Genomic DNA, 25,865 nt, shown 5'->3' with positions numbered 1-25,865 from the left:
ATTTTATGAAGTTCTTTTTAAGTAAAATTATGTAATTGATATAAAAATATTTTAGAGATGAACAGTGCTAAGTACTTATAAGACAGCAGTTTTACTTATTATCATTAGTGTCATATTCAAAATATTGACAACATTTATAGTTTTAACCATCCCTGTCAGGAGAGTTAATATCTTTTTAGGTTTTACAAAGGCTGTCACCCCACTTTTGGTCCTCACCCTTGGAGCTTGAAGTTATAGACATGGATGCTATACACTTACATTTCTTTTTTCAATATTCATTTACAGCAATTGGTTGTTCCTATAATTAATTATTCTTTCAGATGATTTGAGTCTGCAAGTTGGTAAATTGTAGTCACCCCGGTAGCCAGCACAGAGCATCCAAAGGTTTCCAATGGCTATGCGGCAGTGACTGCGTTCTGTGCGCAGCCACCAACTGAGCCGCCATATGTCACTGCAGTTCCTAGGCATATTTGCTTCTCTTGAATAACTGCACAAGGAAAACAATGCAGACATTCATAGAGAGAGAGTTGCTTGCTATACCTAAGTCCAAGTTTATTTTATTCCTAAATGCTATGCCGGAAAGTAGTATTTGAAAACTGTTCCATTTAGCACAAATGAGATAGCTATGGTCAGATGCTTTTGGTACTGAAGAAAAGTGGAACCCGCAGCTGCAAATAATGACAATAAATAAAAATACTGTCTTATAAATATTTAGTACTGCCACTCTCTAAAATATTTTTATATCAACTTACATAATTTTACATAAAAAAGAGCTTCATGAAATAGTTTAGCCAGATAATAATAACATTTGTGGATGATGCATTTCTACTTGGCAAAATTGTCCTTCTACTTTGCCAACTGAGCTCAAGTGTCATGGTAGTATAACTTTTATTGTTATTATTATGGAACAGTGCTGTAGAAAATTTGGCATTAATGTTTACTATGAATCCATAGACTATCATGGTGGTTATAATTTAACCTGCTATCATATAAATAAAAGACAAATACACCTGTTATATATTTAATGGTCTTAACCCACTGGGGAAGGGCAGCTATAACCCCCCTACCTATCTTTTACCTCCCAGCCCCACATCCCACGCCCCTTGTTTTAATTATTCCTATCTGGGATACTTTCCACCTGCAATTCACATAAAGACTTGCACGCTCTTTTCATCTACGCTTCTTTCCTCCATCACCGATCCTCAGAGCAAGCTCCTCCCAGCCATGTGGTTATTCTTAATGCTAGCCCATGGTGTTCTCCACTTCTTCTCTCTCTGCCTGCCTCTCTTCTCCCTCCTGTGATTCTCTGTCCTCCAAGCCTGCAGACCTTAGCTCTGCCTATCTCACTTCTGCCTTGCCAATCAGGGGTAGTTTGGAGGCAAGGTTACACAGCATCACTTGCTTCTGTGTGGGGTTTGCTTGTAGAACAGTAAGAAGCTTGGGGCTCAGGGGCCAAACAATTAATTAAATACAAAGCAGCAGGCCAAGCCAGAACAGTACAATCCACACACATCATAAAATTTACTATCTTAGGGTTAGGAATGTAGCCCAGTGGTTGAGTGCTTGCCTAGTATAGTAAAGGCCCTGGGTTCACCATTGCTAACTTAATTGCTAATTTAACCTTTGAATACACAATAGAATTATATTGAATTCATTCACATTGTTGTGCAACAACTCCCCAGAAGCTTTTCATTTCAGAAGAATTGAACTGTAAACGATTACCCAGAATATGGCTGTGTGATTTTAAGAGTTCGTATGTTAAAAAATGTGAGGTGTTCTTGCCCTATGGTCTGTTAGTTATGCTAAGAGTTCAGGCATTGTGCTCTGCCTGTATGTCATACTCATTACTGTCTCACATGCCGTCAGAGATGCAGTGAGTGCACAGTGGGCAACACAAGCCTCCTGGGCAGCCCTAACACTGAGTGTCCAAGTACTAGGCCCATGTGCTGAGAATAACCCACAGAGCAAGAGAGGCCAGGGGTCCTGCTGTGTGTTCCAGCATGGCTTGTCAAGCCAGTAAACAACCCCCCTCCCCGCTACAAGTGTGTCCATCAGGAAGCTCTAGAGATACAAGGCTTGGGACCCAGGATAAGGAACTCTGTCTTCCTTACTGTGTAACACACTCTCAAATCCATGACTATCTGATATAGCTGTTGGTCATTTCCGGGGATGATGTAACATCTATCCTCTGCTGTTATTTACTGATGCAATCCACACCCTATTGAAGGAATTATGACTTCTTTTTGTATTATGTTTAAAAGAATGCTTTCATTAAAGCACTTTGAAAATTTTTAATGAGAAATTAAAGATGTGAGCTAAGGAGTCAATTCAAAGCATCTTGATACACCCTATCACTAGAAGAACAAAAATATACCTAATATGATCTACACATTAGCCACTGATTGTGACCAGACTTTTGTCCACCTGTTTCGTAAGACTAGCTATTATGCTTCCTCAGGAATAAGGACATTGATGATTCCCTAAGAGCTGGCTCACAAGTTGAAGTTTTAATAATCCTTGGAGGATAAGAATTTGTGCTCTAGTTCAACTTATGATACATTGTTAGAATATTCCCTCCCGAAACATCTAAAGGATTCTTGGGCTATAAGTGTAATGGTCAGAATGTACGATAGTTAAAATAACGGCTTGTAAAGACGTCTGCGTCCTAATCCCAGGACCTTGTAAACATATCACGTTAGGTAGCAAAGGAGGGCTTTGTACATGAAGTTTGGAGCTTTCCAATTCTGAAGTATCTGCTTGGGACCCAGTTACATCACATGAACCCTCAAAAGTGTGATGCCTATCCTGGCTGTGGTCAGGGAGAAATGTTACTGAAAGAATGAACATGTACACACAAATTTCACTGATAGCTCTGATGGTGATAGAGGAAAAAAAAAAAAAGAAAGTATGTGCTAAGGAATTAAGAACCCTCTAGAAAGCAGAGGGATGAATAAGTGGGTTCCTCTGTAGCATGGCTGTTCTGGGACTTTGACTTTAACTCAGTGAGATTCTTGTCAAGAATCTGAAGAAACAAGAGGTAGTGAATTTCATGTTGTGTGAAGATACTAGATTTGTCATAAATTGTAGAAGTAAGAAAGTATTACAGATGGACGAGCATGTCACTTGGATATGTAGAACAAAGGTGAATAACTATAGCTGTATGTATTTTTATTATGTAAGTTAATAAGTCAGAGGCAAGCCAGATACTTTTATTTCAAAGTGATAATAGAGTCTCAATCCGGTGATGGATATGTCTTTGATAAACCTTTTCTGGTTACCATAAAAAAAAAAAAAAGAAATGCATTTAGAATGGAAGTCAAGTAATCTTAAGGTGGCCACGTGTCGTTGTGGAGAGAGGGGTACTGCTATTTACTTTGATTTTGGTAAGCATGCTAAGGCCAAGTACTCTTAAAAAATAATGTAGGGTCATGGTTTAGGGTTCAGTGTTGAGAAAAAGAAATGTGTGCGTCACGGCACAGCACGTCCACAGTGTTTGCCTAGCGTTGGACTAAACCCTCACATACTTACTGTATTACTAAGCCAGTTTCATCCAACTTCAGCATGGATCAATCCTGGTCTTAACACGTTTTAAGTACTTGAGGGATTTAGCTGGAAAAGGCCTTTAAGGTCTTTAAGAGAAATTTTATACAACTGATTTCTCCGTCAGCCCCAGATGTGTGCACAACAGGAAAGCAGATATCCTCATGTTTCTGGCTAGAATGTTCCCTTTGCATACTTTTATTTATTCATCTGTTTTACGACTAGGTCCTCAGAGGGGGCAGGTCCAAGCAAGCCAGCAAGTTTCCACATTTGTTGATGAGTTGTTCCTCCCTCCCTGGGATAATTAACTTACCTCCTTTTAAATAGCTGGACTTTTTTTTTTTTTTTTTAAATAAACCTCCTTTTAAATAGCTGGACTTTTTTTTTTTTTAATTTCCTAAAATTTGCTATTCTTGCCCAACTTGAGCTTCCTTTTCTGCATCTCTCTAAGCAATCCTCACTGTTAAAGAGCAACCCATCAAGTCAACGCTAAATGAACATTATGTGTCTTTTCTTGATTGTGTGTGATAACTAATCCCTGCCTGGATTCTTCTCCTTCTACTGACAGCTACACCTACATCAGTCTGTATTTCCTTCTCATTTGTAATATAGATCTCAGTATTTGCACATTGAATATATATCTTTTAAGCAGCAAGAAACACATATTTTCTATTTTTACATCCAAACAGTTGCTCCAGATGACCCCAGCAGAAAAATAGATGGCGATACCATTATTTTTTCAAGTGTTCAAGAAAGATCAAGTGCGGTTTATCAGTGCAATGCCTCTAACGAATATGGATATTTACTAGCAAATGCATTTGTAAATGTGCTCGGTAAGCTCTCCCTTTATTAAAAACACGGAAAGCTAAATCAATGACTGCTGTTGTTTTCTACTTGTTCAGCAAAAAATGTATTATGCCTTGGTTGCCTGCAATGCTTAGTGTTTCAAGCTACAAAGAATATACAAGGGTAGGTATGATACAAATCTTGCCTTAAGGGGCATTTTTGTCTGTTCTTGCAGTTTCTTCATACATTTTTTATATGGCAGATTCTTTGCTGCAGAAATAATCCAATAGGCTGTTCTGTTCACTGGTGGTTAGACTGTTAAACCCTTCTAAAGGAAAACAGTGTTTGCTCTCAATAGCAAAGAGTCTGCCTGCTCTTCTATCCTTAGACACGTCTTAGTTACTATTCTATTGTTGTGACAAAACATGATGGCCAAGGAAACTCAGGAAGATTTCAGTTTGGGGTTCACAGTTCCAGAGAGTAGTGAAGTCCATGACCATGATGGTAGGGAGCATGGCAGCAGATAGGTAGGCATGGTGCTGGAACTGTACCTGAGAGTGAGTGAGAGAGAGAGAGAGAGAGAGAGAGAGAGAGAGAGAGAGAGAGAGACAGAGACAGAGACAGAGACACAGAGGGAGACAGAGACAGAGAGACAGAGACAGAGAAAGAGAGAGACAGAAGGAGAGAGAGGGAGGGAGAGAGAGAGAGAGAGAGAGAGAGAGAGAGAGAGAGAGAGAGAGAGAGAGAGAACACACTGGCATGGTGTGGTATGTTGAAACCTCAAAGACTACCCCTAGTGATACACTGTCTCCAACAAGGCTATACCTCCTAATCCTTCCCAAACAATTTTACCAACTGCAGACCAAGCATTCAAAGATAGAAGCCTATGGAGCCATTCTGCATTTAGCACTGCAGAAACTGACAGGTTCAAAAACAACTTCATGATTGCAACATTAAAAAAAAAAAAAACTAAGTGATTAAGTATAATGCTTGGCTCCTGTCCACATTATTTCATCTGTAAGAGTATGTATAAAGAACTGTAGAAAGCTATGGAGTACTCAAACATACTATGAAATGGTGTGGGCTATGTGAACACTGCATCCTTTTTATCAGGTAAAATTACCACCAGCTACATTTTAAAATTTTATGTAAGAACTTTTCTTGTGGTAAGCAGAAATTATACTTGAATTATTTCAAATAGTGTGTTTCTTTTCAAAAAACAAACAAACAAACAAACAAAACCTAATGTAAGGAAGCCAACCAAGACTTGGCTTTGCCCTTCACATATGAAGCAAAGGCCATTCATCCTCTAGAAGCAGTTGAGGTATTGGTAGCTGTTGAAGAAGCAGCTTTGATTTCTGATCGGGACTTCAAAATCAATCCAATGTGTTACTCTGAGTCTGGCTTGTTTCATTTCACACATGTCTTTCAGATTCATCAGTGTAAGAAATACAGGATCCTTCTTCTGTTCTTTAGAATTTTTACTTACAGTTTTGTTTATGTATTTATGTGGGTGCCTGGAATATGTATGGGGGAGTCTGCAGAGTCCAGAAGCAGGCATCTTCTCACCTGCATCTGGAACTCTGAGCCCCCTGACATGGCTGCTTGGAATTTATTTTGTATCCTCTAGAAGAAAAGCAAGTGCTCCTAACTGCTGAGCTATCTCTTAAGCCCCTCTTCCTCTTCCCTTTTGAGGAAGAAAAAGATCATTTATTTGTCTGTTTGAAAACAGACATTCTAACAGGCATCAAGTGACACATCACTGTGGTTGAAGTTTATGTCTCTCTTTATAATAAGTGATAGTGATCATGTTCCCTCCACATCTCTGTTGGCCATTTGTGTGTCTTACTTTGAGAAATATGTATCTGGATCCTTTGTCCATTTTAAAAATCAGTTTGTTTTCTGGGACTATTGAGCTCTTTGAGTTTCTTACATATCCTGTGTATTAGTATTATATCAGGCATATCATAAGCAAATATCTTCTCCTGGTCTATGTTTTGTCTTTTCATGCTGTTGCTTCCTTGGTTTTAAAGGGATTTTTAGTCTCTTCCATTTTTCAGAAACCATACTCCCCACTCTGCTTTTTTCTGCCTTCTTTATGTGTCCCCAACATTCCCACCCACTAGAGTGATCATGGGTCGGTCATTTAGCAGGGACATGTTTTCCTGTCGGACACTGTGCTGTTCCTAAAATGACTAAACAGTTGCGTTCTTTCACTACAGGATACTCAGTGTCATGAGAGATAAAAATAACCAAATCAATAATTAAACAGCATAGAAAATCAGATGAGTAAATCAGTAATTGAATAACTGTTCAATTATTATAACGAGTACCATGTTGAGCGTGAAGTAGGAGATTGTTTCTTCTCTGTTGAGTGACTATACTGATGCCACAGACACAGAACATAGGGGAAAAGTCATGTTGTGTATACTTTATCACAAACTTTAATGACCTTAAAACAAAGTGTTGTAAACAAACAAACAAACAAACAAACAAACCAAAGTGTTATAAGTACACTGTAAGCCTGAAACGTGTCTAGTATTTACTGTATTTTTAAAAAATGTTTTAGCTGAGCCACCTCGGATTCTCACATCTGCAAACACACTGTACCAGGTCATTGCAAATAGGCCTGCGTTGCTAGATTGTGCCTTCTTTGGGTCTCCTCTGCCCACCATTGAGTGGTAAGTAATGGCTGTATTTGCTTTTTCATACAAACAGTACACAATATACAATCTATTGTATTACTAACTACTGAATTTATTTACTCTTTCTCAAATATTTATTAACTACTAACTTTGTGGCTTTAATAAATACTTTCACATAGGTAACATGTATACTACTAGAATTCTCCATTAAGTACAAAATTGTGTATAAATTACTTTTAAGATTTAGGGTTGCCATATTTTACAATGCCACAGACAATCGCATGGAACTTTGTGAATAGTGTCTAAAGGACTGGTTAGGAAACATGTTCTTGATAATAAAAAAGCATGGGGTCGAGGATGAAGAGGTGGCTCGGTGGTTAAAAACACTAGTTGCTCTTCCAGAGGACCTAGGTTTGACTTCCAACATTGACATGGTGTCTCTCAACTCTCGGGAACTCCAATCCCAGGGGATTCTATGCCCATTTCTGACCTCCTCCGGTACCAGGCATGCATAACGTACACATACATACATATAAGCAGGCAAAATGATCATTAACATAAAATAACAAAATAAATCTAAAATGCAATGGCACAGAGCTGGAGTAGAGGTTGTGTGTCCTCTTATTGCTCTTTGACTCTCCATTTTCACATACCGTTCCTTATAGGAATCCAGCAGTTGCTGCTAGTTTGCTTGCTGGAGAAGAGCTAGCCAGAGCAAGGGGAGGATGAGCAGCTGCTTAGACTATGTTAGAAACAGCTGGAACAGATATGTGCTGATGATCAGCTACTACGATGAAAGAGACAGCTGGCTTAGGATTAAAGGGGAGTCAGTCTCTCCAGGCCCAACCTTAACTGCAGAGAGAGAAACATGAGCACAAACATTCCAGTGAAGGTGGTACAATCAACGCTTGGCTCAGGTTGGCTCTGGCTCTCCCTTCTCACCTGCGTCCACCACTCCCAGTTCACATACATGCTTTCTTCCCACTCCTGAACATTTGCTAGCTTTACTCTGAGAGTATTATCCTGAGCCCAGAAATCAAAATATCTTAAGACTTCATCTTACAAATGGGAGAAAATTGTAACAAAAAGACACTTTTTTTTTTTACCGATGTTGTCATCTACTTAATAAAATAGGTAGTGTCTTTATTCAACTATGTTACTCAACAAAAACTACAACCCATTCTGTTTTGTTGCTCTAATTCTGTAAACTCCACGTAATTTTGCATTTTCCCTTCTTATATGTTTTCTTTGCATTTTCCTCTGATGTGTCAGAAGGAGTACTCACGGAAAACCCGTCAAGTTTTGGACAGTGTTTGTGCTTTTATAACTTGAAAAGTGAAATCCCAACTGATGTTTTTTTCATCCCCACTTTAAAAATAAGCAGTAATCTAATCTCTACAGTCATGCAAAATGTCTTCAACCTTGGTCCTTGCTGCAGCCCACGTTCTGTCGTGTTTTATTCTCACTCTGGTAACTTTTGTAATGAAGGTTTAAAGGGACAAAAGGAAGCGCTCTTCACGAAGACATTTATGTTTTACATGACAATGGAACACTAGAAATTCCTGTGGCCCAGAAGGATAGTACAGGGACCTATACCTGTGTTGCAAGGAATAAACTAGGGATGGCAAAGAATGAAGTTCACTTGGAAATCAAAGGTAAGACAGAGTTGACGAGCCCTTTTCAAGTATTATATGACACAGAGCAAATTTTTCAGCTTTGCCCAAGTGGGTAACAATAGCTTTGAATTTTAGATCCAACCAGGATCATTAAACAGCCCGAATACGCGGTCGTGCAGAGGGGGAGCAAAGTGTCCTTTGAATGCAAAGTGAAACATGATCAAACCTTAATCCCCACCATCATGTGGCTGAAGGACAATGGAGAGCTGCCCAATGATGAAAGGTATTTCAAGATGCTTTTCTCCCTCTTCCTTCTCTCTGCACACTGTGTACTGCTGTTGTGTCAGAGGGTTACTGTCACCACGTTTTCAGTGTCTGAAGAAGTCAGCTGTCTGCAAAAGGACAAGATAAGCATTTTCTACTTACTGTAAAATCCTTAGAACCAAAGGGCTTGAAATAGGAACATGAGAATGTTGGTCTTTGTGTGTTGATCTCCTACGAAATTTGGTATGCAAAAAGCCCTCCAGAGTTTGGACAACATCTATCGTTGTACAATTTGAATGGTGAAGTCTCAACAGATGTTTTCTTCTTTGCTCTACAAATAAGCAGAGATCCGATATCCGTAATCAGGAATTCCCCCCGACTCTATGCCAGTATTTTAAGGACTCCTAGTTTTGAACTTGGTAATTGAATGTCCTTTTAAATTTTAACTTAACACCTGCAGAAGGAAAAGAAAACCTAATTCAAGTGAAGCATTTAAAGGGGCACATTCGGTCCTGTAGCTCGGAATAGAAGGAAAATTGTGGCATGTTCTACCCGAGACCCTCAGGCTCACCTGGTGAAGACTCCTGTATGTGTGACATTAGCCATTCCAGCAGCAGCAAGGGATATCAATGCTAGGACTGTTGTGTTCTGATAAAGATGGTTTCTGTAGTGTGCTTGCTGCTGACCTACGCCTGGGTTGACTAAATGGTACCCTATTGCTTGCTAATGACCCACAACAACTTTATATCATTTCTCTCTATGTGTCCAAAGCTCCCTTCCAGGTAAGGCTTCATCTGGTCAATTTTATATGTGAAATCTGAGGTGGTAAAGAGAACAGGAAGAAATACCTAACCATCAGGTTAGATGAGCTGAGGTTTGACTTGAAGTGACTTAGAAGACAGTTTACAATGCACACCGCCTCATTGGAACCATACATGATCCTGCATGTATTGTGCAAGGAACTTCTAAAAACCCCTTGGTGGAGATTGATGACCTAGTGATGAGAAATATCCCAATACTTTTTACATAGTTTCTACTGTGAGGCTTTATACCTGTAGGGGGAAAAACAGCACAAAATTTCTGCAGCAAATAGTAACTTCTTTTTACAATTTATACTCTGATGGAAATTGAGCTGAACAAAATGAGCACAGAAGCCCCAGTGAAGCAGTCTACTGGGGGTAAGTATGGAGCCACCTCTCTTGCCTCAGGATGATAGCAGTCACATTCCTCAATGAAAATGATTAAATTGGGGTGCAGGAATTGTACATATTTATAATATTCCATGTGGTTTTTACCCTGTCCCAGGAGGGCTGCTACAGAATCTCCTAAGACTCCATATGCCTGCCTGAAGACTATTAGAGTTAATATCCTTCCTAACCCCCCAAAATTTCAGTTTCCATAATTACTAAAGTGATATAGGGGTTCACTCTTAACTGTTCATATGTTTATCTTTCTCTTTTATCAAATTCACAGAGACTCTTGCATGCTGGGAAGGCAGTCAGCAGCTGTGCCTGGTTGTCATTCAGCCTCTCTGCCTGTGTTCTCTTTACAGGTTCTCCATTGACAAGGATCATCTGGTGGTAACCGATGTAAGTGATGATGACGGTGGCACCTACACATGTGCAGCCAACACCACACTGGACAGTGTTTCTGCCAGCGCTGTGCTCACGGTTGTCGGTAAGTTCTCTGTATTAGGTGGGAAAGAAAAGTGTAGATATTGGATATTTATTCAAGTTTTCTAGCTACAAGGGTGAGTGGTTTTATTCTTCTAGAGATGCATCTCTGGAGACAATTTCCATATAAATATGCTCTGTGCAGATAGATATACAGGCTGTGACAAAATGGTGGATGCGCATATAAATGACATTTATTAAAAAAAAGAAGAAGAAGAAGAAGAAGAAGAAGAAGAAGAAGAAGAAGAAGAAGAAGAAGAAGAAGAAGAAGAAGAAAAGTTACCTCTGATCTAGAATCAGTGGTTACTTTGTATTCCTAAATTGTCACTGCCTGTTTGCCAATGCCACACTGCACAGCTAAATAGAGGGCTTAATTTAAAAAATGGTAATATTGTGTTGCTTTTGTCTTCTATGTTTTCATGACTAATTCTGATTAAAATCCTTTATATTAATGTCCTTTCTAGCTCCTACTCCAACTCCAGCCCCCATTTACGGTAAACTAATGAGCTTTTTCCATCTTCTGTCAAGTAATTTCACATTTGCAGGCATTGCTTTCTCATCTCTGTCACATCATTGCATTCCTTTAAAGAAAATGGCTGCCAGTTATCATAAGCTTCATTTATCATAGGCAAATATTTCTTATAACCTTACAGTACACTGTAATGTTAGATCGTTTTGTTCATTGTATTTCCAGTTGTTTCTAAATATTTTATTTGCTATTATAAAATTATTTCATAATACAAAAATCCCTCTTTGATAGTTTCATTGTATGGTAGCATAAATTATTTATCACAATTTATCATCCATATTTTACAGAATGAAAAAGATGTTTCTTAGAATCATTCTGCAAGTTGGGTTTTTACTTGCCTACTAAGATTTGTTTAGGAACTGGGTAGATGACTCAATAGATAAGAGTGCTTGCTGTGAAAGCAAGAGGACATGAGTTCAAATCTCTAGTACCCATGCATAAGGAGAACATGGCAGTAAATGCCTGTAACTCAGTGTTTGGGACAGAGACAAACAGTTCCTGGGTCCCCACTAGCCTGCCACCTAGCAGAAGTCAACCTCTACCATCTATGCTCTCACACACGAGTGTGGGAATTCCCCCACATGCGCGCGTGCGCACACACAAACACACACACATACATAAATATAACAAACTGATGATAGTAATAAAAACAAAGAAATATTACTTTATTTTGAGATTTCATTTCCAAGCAGTGTACATCTAGGGGAAAACATTGATGTTCAGAACATTTTACTTTTATGTGTGAGTAACCTACTCATTTTGCGTTAAAAGAAAAAGTCACCAGAGAATGAACGCAAGAAGGGACCTGACAATGTCCTGTTATTTTTCTGAGTCTGGAAAATAATCAGAAATTAACTCAAAAAACATTTTTGTTTAGAAAACTCATCTTTATTCGGCATGCAAATATAAAACATAATTTTGTGGCATAACCACAGAGAGATTTTGCATAGAGTTACTAATCATTCTTTATAAAACCTGCCCTCTGTGGACATTAAACACTGCCTTACTGATGAGAAAAAGGGACCAGAGTCCTTTGGTTCCCCAGAAATTAGAGATACCTTTAGAAGCAAAGTTTAAAAAAAAAAGTCTCAGAGATGAGAGTTAACTTCACAAGTACCATTCCAGGAGGCAGCCCTGCTTCTCAGTGACTTTCATTTTTCAGCAGCTGTCTGAGAATAAGCACGGCTATGTGTGTGGAGAGCTCTCTGCCCTTGAGCACAGTCCTCAGCAGCCTCCAGATGCATTGGTCACCATGTCTCAGAACCCTGAAATCGTCTGAACAGCGCATGTCACTTGCCTGTGTTTGTCTCCCAGCCTTGACTGTTCTGTTATCCTTGTATTGTTGGAAGCTTTGATGTTCTTTCTGCCTGTGTTCATTTCTGCTCATGAGAGGACATGTGCTGAGCATGCTGAGGACCCTCACGCTCTGCTTCAGCAGATTGAGCAAGCTCTGGTTTTGTGTCTCTTAAAAGCAACTGTTATGGGTTGGCTTGGGTGTGGAGTGTTCTCAGCAACCTCAGTTGTGTCTGTTACATTTCCATTGCATGTTCACTGACCACTAAGAGTGTTGTGCCTCTAAGGTGTTACAAATACAGTACAACTGTCTTTCAAAAAGACAGTTAACCACTTGTGTTTGCTTGCTCCACAGATGTCCCGAATCCTCCCTTTGATTTAGAATTAACCAATCAACTTGACAAAAGTGTTCAGCTGACATGGACCCCAGGGGATAACAACAATAGCCCTATTACAAGTATGTGGTGTGTTTGCTGTATGACTGGTAAACTTAGTGGCCATTCCTAAAGCAGTACTTATAACAATTTTATGATGCATTTCTGCAATTCCTTGCAAATGCATTTACTGGTATTTTCTTCATCACTCCTGTTAGAACCAAAGTATGATGCTCTTCAGAGATGGAGCCATTCCTGGTTTTAGCTTCTGGCACAACTAATTAATTTTTGAAAATGTTAACTAAGCAAGCACACTATCATTTGTGTTTAAGATCTGTAAGAATCACCTTACATATCTGCCACTGTCCTAGTTCAGATTACTATTGCTGTGATAAAACACCATAACCAAAAGCAACTTGGGGAAGAAAGGGTTTCTGGGGTTACATTTTTACATCACTGTTTATTACTGGAGCAAGGCAGGACAGAAACTCAAGCAGGACATGAACCCAAAGGCACAAGCTGATACAGAGGCCATGGAGGGATGCTGTTTGCTGGCTTGCTCCTCGCGGCTTGCTCAACTGGCTTTCTTGTAGAACCCAGGACCACCAGCCCAAGGATGGCACCACCCACAATGGGCTGGGCCATCCCATATTAGTCACTAGTTAAGAAAATGCCCTGAAGGCATGCCTACAGTCTGATCTCATGAAGGCCTTTGCACAACTGAGGGTCCCTTCCCTTCCGTGACCCTAGCTGCTATCAAGTTGACATAAAACTACTCAGTATAGACACAGTAGAAAGATGTATCTTGTAAGTCATTCATTTACTCCACTGTTTCTGGCAGGTGCTGAAAGGGCAGTCTAAACATTGAGAAACTGACCTTGGTGCTCTATTACAGACCCACAGTTTCTAATAGAGCCCCTTATACACAATAGGTCCATATACCTATACAATTTATTCACATTACATCCCGATTATTATTCCCTCACTTATATCTTCCCTTTCCCACCTACCCTCCGGTCTTCCACCCCATTCCCCTCCCCTAGACCTCTGACAGGGGTGGGGGGGGGGTTCTTCCTCCCCCACCATCTGACCACAGCCTATCACATCTCATCTGGATAGTCTGCATCCCCTTCCTCTGCATTCCCACAGGGCCTCCCTACCAGGGAGAAGTGATCAAATTGTAGCACCAGAGTTCCTGTCAGATGCAGTCCCTGCTCCCTCCCCAAATGTGTAGAATGAACTCTCCATTGGCTAGATCTGAACAAGAGGTTCTTAACTTCCAGCATAAGTGTTTTTCTTCCCACTGCCCTTTGCTACAAGGTGACACATTCAATAGTCTTAGCTTCTCACTTTGATGACATCAACAGAGGGAATAAAATCAGATGAGAGTCCAAGACATTTGGATACAAAAACATGTATTAAATCAGAATATGCAAGGCTTAATTGTCAAGCTAAAGAGATACCCAAGAGTGTAGACATGGTCATGAGCCTGAAATACATCATTACCTTCAAGTGTGGACTTCAGGAAGACCAACTGCCTTTTAGATTATTCCATAATGACAGCTCTGTTGATTTATTGCCCCATCCAGCAGAGTGGAATACTCTCTGCTGCAACTGGTACATCTGTTGATGGAGAACATCTCTTTTGATTTCACATGAACAGCCACTACCGTTCAGAGAGGAGACAATAGACTGCTATAGTACCAACATCAAAATTTACAGAAAACACACTTAAGATGATTAAAACTCAGTAAAAAGAGAAAACTGGTCAAACAAATGCACAGTGCTTTGTGAAGTTAAGAGTTATTTAGGGTAAAAGTGAGAGTGGCAAATGAATGAGATTAAGAAGGAAAGCATGGTAGGAGAAAAATAGAGTAAAAGAAAGGAAAAAAAGAGGAAAATGGAAAAGTACACTATAAAGGGAACAATGAGAAATTGGAAAGAAAAAATATTTTTCAATAAAAAGAAAGTTTGAAAATAAAATCAGAGAACACAAAGTGGGATAAATAAAATTTAATACAATGAAATGAAAAAGTAAGAAAGAAAAAAAGAAATGAACAAAGGATGAAAAAGAAAACTAGAAAATATGCAGCATGGTCGCAGCTTCCTGCTGGTCACCTGACGCTGGAGTCATGCTTGTCTCTAGTGGCTAGTGGGGAAAGAGTGAGCATGAGAGTGCACACAGGGGAGGGAGTGTGAGCATGAGAGTGCACACAGGGGAGGGAGTGTGAGCATGAGAGTACACACAGGGGAGGGAGTGTGAGCATGAGAGTACACACAGGGTAGAGAGTGTGAGCATGAGAGTACACACAGGGGAGGGAGTGTGAGCATGAGAGTACACACAGGGTAGAGAGTGTGAGCATGAGAGTACACACAGGGTAGAGAGTGTGAGCATGAGAGTACACACAGGGTAGAGAGTGTGAGCATGAGAGTACACACAGGGTAGAGAGTATGAGCATGAGAGTACACACAGGGTAGAGAGTATGAGCATGAGAGTACACACAGGGTAGAGAGTGTGAGCATGAGAGTACATACAGGGTAGAGAGTGTGAGCATGAGAGTACATACAGGGTAGAGAGTGTGAGCATGAGAGTACACACAGGGTAGAGAGTGTGAGCATGAGAGTACACACAGGGTAGAGAGTGTGAGCATGAGAGTACACACAGGGTAGAGAGTGTGAGCATGAGAGTACACACAGGGTAGAGAGTGTGAGCATGAGAGTACACACAGGGTAGAGAGTGTGAGCATGAGAGTACATACAGGGTAGAGAGTGTGAGCATGAGAGTACATACAGGGTAGAGAGTGTGAGCATGAGAGTACACACAGGGTGGGGAGTGTGAGCATGAGAGTACACACAGGGTAGAGAGTATGAGCATGAGAGTACACACAGGGTAGAGAGTGTGAGCATGAGAGTACATACAGGGTAGAGAGTGTGAGCATGAGAGTACACACAGGGTAGAGAGTGTGAGCATGAGAGTACACACAGGGTAGAGAGTGTGAGCATGAGAGTACATACAGGGTAGAGAGTGTGAGCATGAGAGTACACACAGGGTAGAGAGTGTGAGCATGAGAGTACATACAGGGTAGAGAGTGTGAGCATGAGAGTACACACAGGGGAAGGAGTGTGAGCATGAGAGTACACACAGGGTAGAGAGTGTGAGCATGAGAGTACATACAGGGTAGAGAGTGTGAGCATGAGAGTACACACAGGGTAGAGAGTGTGAGCATGAGAGTACACACAGGGTAGAGAGTGTGAGCATGAGAGTACACACAGGGTAGAGAGTGTGAGCATGAGAGTACATACAGGGGAGGGAGTGTGAGCATGAGAGTACACACAGGGTAGAGAGTGTGAGCATGAGAGTACACACAGGGTAGAGAGTGTGAGCATGAGAGTACACACAGGGTAGAGAGTGTGAGCATGAGAGTACACACAGGGTAGAGAGTATGAGCATGAGAGTACACACAGGGTAGAGAGTGTGAGCATGAGAGTACACACAGGGTAGAGAGTGTGAGCATGAGAGTACATACAGGGTAGAGAGTGTGAGCATGAGAGTACATACAGGGTAGAGAGTGTGAGCATGAGAGTACACACAGGGTAGAGAGTGTGAGCATGAGAGTACACACAGGGTAGAGAGTGTGAGCATGAGAGTACACACAGGGTAGAGAGTGTGAGCATGAGAGTACACACAGGGTAGAGAGTGTGAGCATGAGAGTACACACAGGGTAGAGAGTGTGAGCATGAGAGTACATACAGGGGAGGGAGTGTGAGCATGAGAGTACACACAGGGTAGAGAGTGTGAGCATGAGAGTACACACAGGGTAGAGAGTATGAGCATGAGAGTACACACAGGGTAGAGAGTGTGAGCATGAGAGTACACACAGGGTAGAGAGTGTGAGCATGAGAGTACATACAGGGTAGAGAGTGTGAGCATGAGAGTACATACAGGGTAGAGAGTGTGAGCATGAGAGTACACACAGGGGAAGGAGTGTGAGCATGAGAGTACACACAGGGTAGAGAGTGTGAGCATGAGAGTACACACAGGGGAGGGAGTGTGAGTATGAGAGTACACACAGGGTAGAGAGTGTGAGCATGAGAGTACACACAGGGTAGAGAGTGTGAGCATGAGAGTACACACAGGGGAGGGAGTGTGAGCATGAGAGTACACACAGGGGAAGGAGTGTGAGCATGAGAGTGCACACAGGGGAGGGAGTGTGAGCATGAGAGTACACACAGGGGAGGGAGTGTGAGTATGAGAGTGCACACAGGGGAGGGAGTGTGAGCATGAGAGTACACACAGGGTAGAGAGTGTGAGCATGAGAGTACACACAGGGTAGAGAGTGTGAGCATGAGAGTACATACAGGGGAGGGAGTGTGAGCATGAGAGTACACACAGGGGAGGGAGTGTGAGCATGAGAGTACACACAGGGGAGGGAGTGTGAGCATGAGAGTACACACAGGGGAGGGAGTGTGAGCATGAGAGTACACACAGGGGAGGGAGTGTAAGCATGAGAGTACATACAGGGGAGGGAGTGTGAGCCTGTGGACACTTGTCATTCCTATGGTTTATGCTAGCGCTGAGCCTCAGTACGTAAGCATCTAATGGCAGGCCCAGCAGTCTTAACTATAATAGCGTCTTTTCGTGGCATACCAGAAGCCTTTCCTGCCAAACTTAGTCCTGCAGTCTGTGGACTGGACAGGTTCTTCCACCCACCCAAGACTTCTTGCAGCCCTCTGATGGCTAATATTTTAGCAGGGCAGGGTTTTTTTCCCAAGTGCATTTTGAGTTGTGGACGGAACCACAGCACTAAGATATATATACAGAAATACTTTGCAGAGGCTTGGCATTATCATACTATGACACAGTGACATAATGTAGAATATGTCAAGTACCTCAAGCCCTTTTCATGCCAGGTAGGATTCCTAATTTTTTACAAAAATAAAGCATGGCAGACCACAACATTCTAGCAGTACAGAAAGTACCCGGAAGGTATGTCTTCATCCCACTCATGTCCGCAAGCTCCTCTGGCCACACTACTATTAATCAGTGTGAACCTTCTGACAGGAAATCAATGTACGTCCAAGCGTGTATGATCTAGCAGGTCTTTGTACTGTGAAACAGATGTAGCACCAGCCTTGTACTCTCCTGTACCCTGCTCAGTTTCGTGGAACGCTACACGTAGACACGTGCCATTTCCACACACACACAGAGCATCCTCGTGTATAACAGATGCAGAGCATTGCACAGGGTGTGTGGACCATATTTGGCTACATATGCCTTACTGGCAGGCATTTGGCTTGTTTGTAACTAGGTTGCTTCAACTGCAAATCATGCAGCAATATGGATTCTTTTTTATGTATCTTTACACCAAATGGGTAAGCACATTTACTCAAAATCAATTGCTAGAAGTATAATTCCTCAAAGACTATGTATATTAAAAATTGTTAGATATTCTCAATTGTCCTGTATTGAAGTGTGTCAACTTACACTTCCCAGGAGGTCTGAAAATGTGTCACATTCAACAAAATACGTTTAACATTTATTTACTGTCAATCCTGCTAGTGAAAAAACTGTTCTTTAACTGTGTTTACTGTAGTTACTCCTTTTTATGACAATTATTGGGCACTTTTTCATATACTTAAACTTCCCATTGGAACATATGTGTCAGATCAAAACAGTTTTAACTCAGCTAGGCTTGGCATGATGGGGGAGGGGGTGCCAAATATTGCATGTGCATAAGTATTGAACTCAGAATATCCTAACAGGATTTTTTCCTGAAAAATCACTTGTGTCTGGCTACTGTGGCTTGCCACAAGTTATCTCTGGGAACCTGTCCTTAAGCTGACTGAACTCATTGTCTTGGGTGTGTGGTATGTGTGGTGTTGTGGCCAGAATTCATCATTGAATATGAAGACGCCATGCACGAGGCAGGGCTATGGCACCACCAGGCTGAAGTTTCCGGAACGCAGACCACAGCCCAACTGAAACTGTCTCCGTATGTGAACTACTCCTTCCGAGTCATGGCGGAGAACAGAATCGGGAGGAGTGTGCCCAGCGAGGCATCGGAGCAGTACCTTACGAAAGCCGCAGGTAAGACTAGAACACAGGGACCTGACATAAAACGGAAGGGCTTTCCATGCCTCCCAGAGAGCTGAAGCTAACTCCTGCGGACTGCTTCGTTTCTAGAACCAGATCTGAACCCCACGGCTGTGGAAGGACTAGGAACAGAGCCTGACAACTTGGTGATTACGTGGAAGGTGAGCCACGAAGCCTTCCGTTTGCCTCTACCATCTTTAGACTGAACAGAAAAGGTCATTCTAGAATAATATCTGTTTACATAATATTTTTACCCATTGTGGACAAAAAACACTTATATTCATTTAGGAGTAAATATTGGATAGTAAATTAAAACATTCTATCTCAAAGTCGGGGGTGGTAGCGCATACCTTTAGTCCCAGCACTCAGGAGGCAAAAGCATGTGGATCTATGAGTTTAAGGACAGCCTGGTCTACATAGTGACTTCCAGGACAGCCAGGGCTGTTACAAAGAGAACTCCTATCATGAAAAACCAAAACCAAAACAACAACAACAACAACAACAACAAAGCGTTGGGGCTGGAGAAATGAATCAGAAGTTAGTCAGAGGTGAAGAGCACTGGCTACTCTTCCAGAGGACCCTGGTTCAATTCCCAGTCCCCACATGCAGCAGAAGAGGAGGCATCTGCCAACTACTTCAACCTACCCCCAAGTGGTCCTCCAGCAATGGTAAACATTGCCCTGCCTCTGCCCCCTGGGAAAGGAAAACAAGTTCTGTCGCTGGGGCCAAAATGGGCAAGTGAGAGTCCCAGCTTTGGTACCTGTAGCCAGTTACCAAGTATCTGTCAGCCATTTGTATGACGGGAATAAATGACACAGCTACATAAGACTGAAGGAGCTAATGTATGTGAAACACTTAGCACAATGCCACACACACATATGTGCTCCAAAAATGCTAGCTGATATTACCATCAGAAAGACCATTTGGAAGACCTGCATCAAACTCTTTGCAGTATTCAAATTTTAATCATTCTTATTTACCTTATCTGTGTGTTCTGGATCTGAGAAATTAATAATTAAAATAAAAATATTTATTTGTATAATGTCAATATCTTAGATTTATGCATGTACACACAATATGCTCATGTGCATATTTATATGCACATAGGATAGAGTAGACAGGCCTAAATTTTTAATAGAGAAACAGTTCATAAGTTTCCATATCCAGGTGGACAAAGATGAGCAAATATGAATATATAAAATAAATCTAGATAAATAAATGCTTAAGACTCACCGGTACATACTTATGGAGCCAGTCTTTGGACGATTCATGTATTATTTACTGTTTTGAAATGACTACTTACAACCTTTAGAATTTTGTTCCAAACAAACTTTTCATCTAATCACAAGTGAAAAAGAAGAAGAGTCCCTGGAGAGTGGGTATTTAATAGCTTACATTTTAGTGTTTCAGCATTCACTTTCTTTATAGGAATTGTGTTTGCTATTCCTATAAATGGCTGCACAGTCACTGTGTTTGGCTTTTTCCATAGCCCTTGAATGGTTTTGAATCGAATGGGCCCGGCCTCCAGTACAAAGTGAGCTGGCGCCAGAAAGATGGTGATGATGAATGGACGTCTGTGGTTGTGGCCAATGTATCCAAATACATTGTCTCTGGCACACCAACCTTTGTCCCATACCTGATAAAAGTTCAAGCCCTGAATGATGTGGGGTTTGCTCCAGAGCCAGCTGCGGTCATGGGGCATTCTGGAGAAGACCGTAAGTGTCCCCTGCTCATTCTGTCCTGCTCCTGACCAGATGGGCAGACCTGGTGCAAACTGAGGCTATTTCCAGAGGTACCTAGGTTAGCAAGGGAAGAGTGGCAACCATTTTGTGTATTTCTCCATAGTTGTATGGCCTACAATGGGATCTATTCAGTGCCAGGGATAGAATGGTTTCCTGACATGAGGAGAGCTCTGGATTCCAAACCCAGAGCTTGTGGGTGGGGGAATGAACTTTCACAGTGTTAAAGTTGCTTTCACAGAGTCAGTGAATGAATAACAAGATGCTTACTTTTTTTTTTTTACTTCTGCAGAATTTTAATAAAAAACAAATATAAAGCTTTATACAAACACACACTTTATACAAAAGTAAGAAAGAGAAAAGTCTCCAAGACAACTGTTCTGGGCATTAGATACTTGTTTATAGATGTATTCCTTAAGTGAACAATGTCCAATATATTATGAATCCCTAGAATTCAAGAGTATCTGATGATCATTGCCAAAACAAGACAACTGTAACTCAATCTAGTTTCATTTCTGTTATTGTGACAATACCCTGAGGAAAATCAACTTAGGAGGTAAAAGGTTTGGGGCTTAAATTCCAGTTACAATTCGTCACTGAAGTTCTGTAAATCTAGGCATAAAACTCAGCTATTCAAGATGCTTACTTTTAACTGTCAACAATCCATACAACAGGATTCTATAGTACACTGTGGAGTGTGTTTCAAGCCAAAGTTTTTGAATGAGTGACATTTTTGCACGAAATACAACATAACAGCCCTTTGCACTGCCATCACTCTTTCTTGTCCTGTTCCTAGTTCCAATGGCGGCTCCTGGAAATGTGCGTGTTGGTGTGGTGAACAGCACCTTGGCGGAGGTCCATTGGGACCCTGTACCCCTGAAGAGCATCCGAGGCCACTTACAGGGCTACCGGGTAGGTGAAGGGAAACACTTTGTGTTGTTTGCTTAGCAGCAGGTCTCCTGTCATGCACACCGGTTGATGTTGGCTGGTTCATGTGTTCATGGACGTGTGAATTCACAGCTCCTTTGCTCACTGTCTCCAGCCACACCTAGAGAACCCAGCTCCAGCTGACTGGAAATCTCACTTATCTAGGGTGATAAAATGATACTTTCTCAATATTTCTCAGGTTTCCCACCTTTTTGAGATAATTCTGCCAACCAAACAGTACATGTGAAATAAGGCAAACTGGTTTTTTTTTAAAGAATCAGAATGTAACAAATTGTACCTAGCTTTACACTTTTATGGAAAGCACTTTAAGTAGTCCATAACTGAGTCATTCTTATGAACATTATCTTTCAAAAAACAAAAACAAAAACATTGATTCCTAGAGATGTTTTTATTCATATACAGGCAAACAACCCCCACATACACTTACATCACTATTTTGATTTGATACTGACCCCTAGAGGATACTTTTTGTACTGCACTGTATTCTTTCCCCCCCCCCCCATAGTGACCAGATTCTGCATATGTTAATTTATCTTGAAAAATGCCTTTAAATTCCTAAGAAGCCTTAAAAAAAAAAAGTAAAATACCAAAGTTTTCGACTTTTGACCAAAGTTAGGCAGCATTTTGTTTATCTTTCCAAATCCTGTGCCTGCAATTTAAAAGTACTTTTAAGTAGATGATCGTGTGGCTTAGGTCATTGGGCTTTGGAAGAATCCCTCAGTGACCCGTAAGCTTGGTGGTACAACAAACAGTACAAATAAGAGCCTGGCTAGGGCAAGGACTAAATTAAGTGATGTGTTGCATGTGTATAACTCTACAAGAGTATATAAACAACGGGCAGTAAAATGTACACACGTTAAATCGTCATGATGGTCATTTTTTCTCATCTCGGAAAGAACCAAGTGAGTCCCATTGTGTGGTTCATTTCATTTATATTTTCATTCATTTATATTACTCCAACAAAACAGTAAATCACAGCTTCATTATGCAGACTTCTGTTTCCTCATTACCTTGGGGGCTTCTGTCCCTCTAGTGTCCACTAGTGTTACTAACACTCATGTACAATGCACCAAGATATTTTTTTTCTGGAAAATATCAGCCTTTTTAAAAAGTAAAATGTGTGTGTGTGTATGTGCATGTGCACTCCTACAAGTACATAGGATAAGTAAGAAGGGAGATACACATGCAACAGTGAATGTCTGGAGGACAGACATTCCTCTTTGTAGAGCTGATTATCTCCTCCTTCCTTTACGTGCATTCCAGGGATCTGAGGAGGGTTGACAGGCTTTCACAGTGAGGACCATTACTAGCTGGGCCTCCTTGCCAGCCTCAGTCCTTCCATTTTTTTAAAGCATGATTATATTGACTTCCTGTGAATCGCTGACTTTGGTTCTCACCACTTCAGATTTACTACTGGAAAACTCAGAGCTCATCGAAAAGAAACCGGCGCCACATCGAGAAGAAGATCCTCACCTTCCAGGGCAGCAAGACTCATGGCATGTTGCCAGGGCTGCAACCGTACAGTCACTATGCGCTCAATGTCCGAGTGGTCAATGGGAAAGGGGAGGGCCCAGCCAGCGCGGACAGAGGCTTCCATACTCCGGAGGGAGGTACGGAGTGTGTGTGCCCCTGGGATCAAGGAACATGTGGCATAGCATGGCTACAAATAATCAGAGCACACACAAAACTGGCAGAATGTCACTCACATATGAGCAGGGCCACACACAAAACTTCAGAATCCAGAATGCTGTCCCCAGATGTATTCTTTCCCTTAAAAATCTCTCTCCTCATGCATGCTATCTGAAACATCGTTAATGTAGCATTTGTCATTAGCTTTCTGGGCTGAGTCACATTCTGTTACTTCTCTAAGCTTCAGTAGCCACGTCCCCCCTTTTCTGGATAGTGTGAGTGCTGGAAGGAAGATGTAAGAAAATTACCCAAAAGCAATATATTTCTGTGAGTTGGAGTTGAGTCATCTCTTTTCATGATTTCTTGTATCTCATAAAGTTGTGCTGACTTAGATCCTTGAAATCTTGCACCAGGCTCAGGTGCCTGCAATGCCAGCACTCAAGATGCTCGGGGCTCTTTCCCCTGTCACCTTCACTTTGAGGCTCCATGTTGATCCTTTGATGGCTCAGGGGGTCATAGAAAAGATAGATGGGATTAAAGACTGAAAGGGAGTGGGGAAAGAATGGGTTGTCTGAGGTCACAAACCTATTAAAAGTCTTCTACCAAATGCATGTTGTAGAGCTAGGGTGAGAGAAAACATGGCAATAGAAAAGGACCCATATTATGCATGATCTTGGGTGCCATGAATACTAAAGTGTGGGACAGACGCTCTCATTCTGCAAACTGTGTAGTCCCTTGGTAATCTGCTGAGACATGTAGGGACTACCATGAACTTCCGGCAGCAACACAATGCAGCACATCAACATATTTTTCTAGAGAGAAGAGACCTATGACTTCCAAAAGTTAAGAACCAATCAGATTGAAGCGTAGAAGCCTGCGGCAGGCATGATTGCAGGCTTAGGCAAAGGACAGAAGGAGAAGAGAAACCAAGGGTAAAGAAATGGATATGGTTGAGGAAAAGGTTTGTTGAAAAAAAATTGACTCTCCTGTTTCCGGTTAGAGTGAAGGAGGGATAGTGGTGTCATTAGTGGGTTTCTAGGGAATATGGCAGACAGATAGCACCTTGGTGGGAGTCAGCCTGATTCTCTGAAATATGGGAGTGGAAGGCTTAGGCTAGTTCCTCAGATAATTTGCCAGCCTGTGCTGAAGAGACCTGAAGCCCTTGAGCGTTATCCATCCTGGGGAAGGAAGTGGCCAACATATGGGGCTCTTGTATTTTACTTTCAGATCCTGGACAGCTGTAAGAACTTGGGATCAGCACAGCTCAGCACTTGGGCAACCTGGCCTAGGCCCAGAGCCCATCAGGCAGGGTGCTGGGACTGTGTGGAGACACCTGGTTTGTTGGAGTAAACAGTATTTACTGGGCCAGAGCACAGCTGCTGCTGTTGAAAGGCCTACTTAGGATGTCTCCCTTAGCAACCACTTTGCTTTTACAAATTCAGTGCTGCCTGCTTCAAAATAGATTATTTGAGTCCCTATAAAAGACAGTCATTATGTATTTTGAGAAGACGATTTTAATGAATTTAAATGGAAGTGGTTTTTTTTTTAAAGATAAGAAAAGAAACACATTTCTGTCACACATTTGTGTTAATGTATTTTCAGCTGCAGCAAAAACCAAACTGAAAACCAAAACCGGGATCAGTTTTATAAATTGGACAAGTGTTTGTTTGGAAATGTTTAAAAAATGTGTTGACTCTTTGTTCTCATTAAAAGTTCCTAGTGCTCCCTCATCTTTGAAAATTGTCAATCCTACACTGGATTCTCTCACTTTGGAATGGGACCCGCCAAGCCACCCAAATGGCATCCTGACTGAATATGTCTTAAAATATCAGCCAAGTAAGTCACTGTGACAAGGAGCTTCTGGTTATTTCTTAATATTTATATATAACTTCAAGTCCCATTCCAGAAAATGCATCAGAGCATACCTGTTATAAAAAAATAAAGTACATGCTATTGAAAATTAAGTTGTCTTTATAATAATACAGGTTGTTAAGTGTAGGCCTGAAGAGAGGGCCCTGTTGTTAAGATTAGGAGACCATTATGTGATGACAAAAAATGAAGAGGAAGTTCTTTGGCCATAGGATGCCAGGGGAAGTGTTTGGAGTTATTAACAATACTGAACTCCATCAGCAAAGACAGAATGAAAACTGCTGTTGTAATCCAACTGTAAAATTTCCCTAGTGTGTAAGACAACAGGGGAAAAATTCCTTTCGTTTATATTACACCATCGGTTACAGTTTACATACTAGTATTTAGTATGTTAGCCAATGCAGGAGAAAGATTGTGAAAGCCTTGTACACTGGGACCGACATTTTTGGTTGAAGCAGTGATTTACAATAGTATATCTATAATGACTAATGGGGAATGTGCTTGTTTGTCACTTCTCATTGACAGTTAACAGCACCCATGAACTAGGTCCTCTGGTAGATCTAAAAATCCCTGCCAACAAGACGCGCTGGACTTTAAAAAATTTAAATTTCAGCACTCGGTACAAGTTTTATTTCTATGCACAAACATCAGTGGGATCAGGCAGTCAGATTACAGAGGAAGCAATAACCACTGTGGACGAAGGTAAGATGGGTATGTATACAATCTAAGTAATTACAAATATCAGGGAGTAAAAAACATTGGAAATTTATTCATTCTCTTTTTTTTCTTACCATGGAGTATCCATCTTACCTAATAACATACTTATTTGTAATTGATCATCTCAATGTATGGTAAAAGTCAGTTAT

The 25,865-nt window shown here is 41.2% G+C and overlaps 1 protein-coding gene across 32 annotated transcripts in view; it reads left to right on the top strand.

Moving 5' to 3' along the window:
• NRCAM (neuronal cell adhesion molecule) overlaps nt 1–25,865 on the top strand; it is a 269,027-nt gene that overhangs the window by 217,564 nt on the left and 25,598 nt on the right. For 15 of the 32 annotated variants that reach the window (XM_084793751.1, XM_084793759.1, XM_084793732.1 and 12 more), the window contains 14 exons: nt 4,230–4,373; nt 6,896–7,007; nt 8,460–8,626; nt 8,723–8,870; nt 10,404–10,528; nt 10,989–11,018; nt 12,702–12,803; nt 18,611–18,808; nt 18,905–18,975; nt 20,304–20,529; nt 21,350–21,465; nt 22,907–23,111; nt 24,844–24,966; nt 25,525–25,710. In XM_084793751.1, coding sequence (XP_084649877.1) covers nt 4,230–4,373; nt 6,896–7,007; nt 8,460–8,626; nt 8,723–8,870; nt 10,404–10,528; nt 10,989–11,018; nt 12,702–12,803; nt 18,611–18,808; nt 18,905–18,975; nt 20,304–20,529; nt 21,350–21,465; nt 22,907–23,111; nt 24,844–24,966; nt 25,525–25,710 — 1,953 coding nt within the window. The remainder of the gene's footprint in view (nt 1–4,229; nt 4,374–6,895; nt 7,008–8,459; nt 8,627–8,722; nt 8,871–10,403; nt 10,529–10,988; nt 11,019–12,701; nt 12,804–18,610; nt 18,809–18,904; nt 18,976–20,303; nt 20,530–21,349; nt 21,466–22,906; nt 23,112–24,843; nt 24,967–25,524; nt 25,711–25,865) is intronic. The other 17 variants (XM_084793760.1, XM_084793733.1, XM_084793758.1 and 14 more) reach the window with 3 other exon arrangements.

This window comes from Acomys minous (genome assembly GCF_964271855.1).
Source record: "Acomys minous genome assembly, chromosome: 8".
NCBI lineage: Eukaryota > Metazoa > Chordata > Mammalia > Rodentia > Muridae > Acomys > Acomys minous.
The sequence above is the reverse complement of the archived record's forward strand: the minus strand, read 5'-3'. Positions and strand labels throughout refer to the sequence as shown.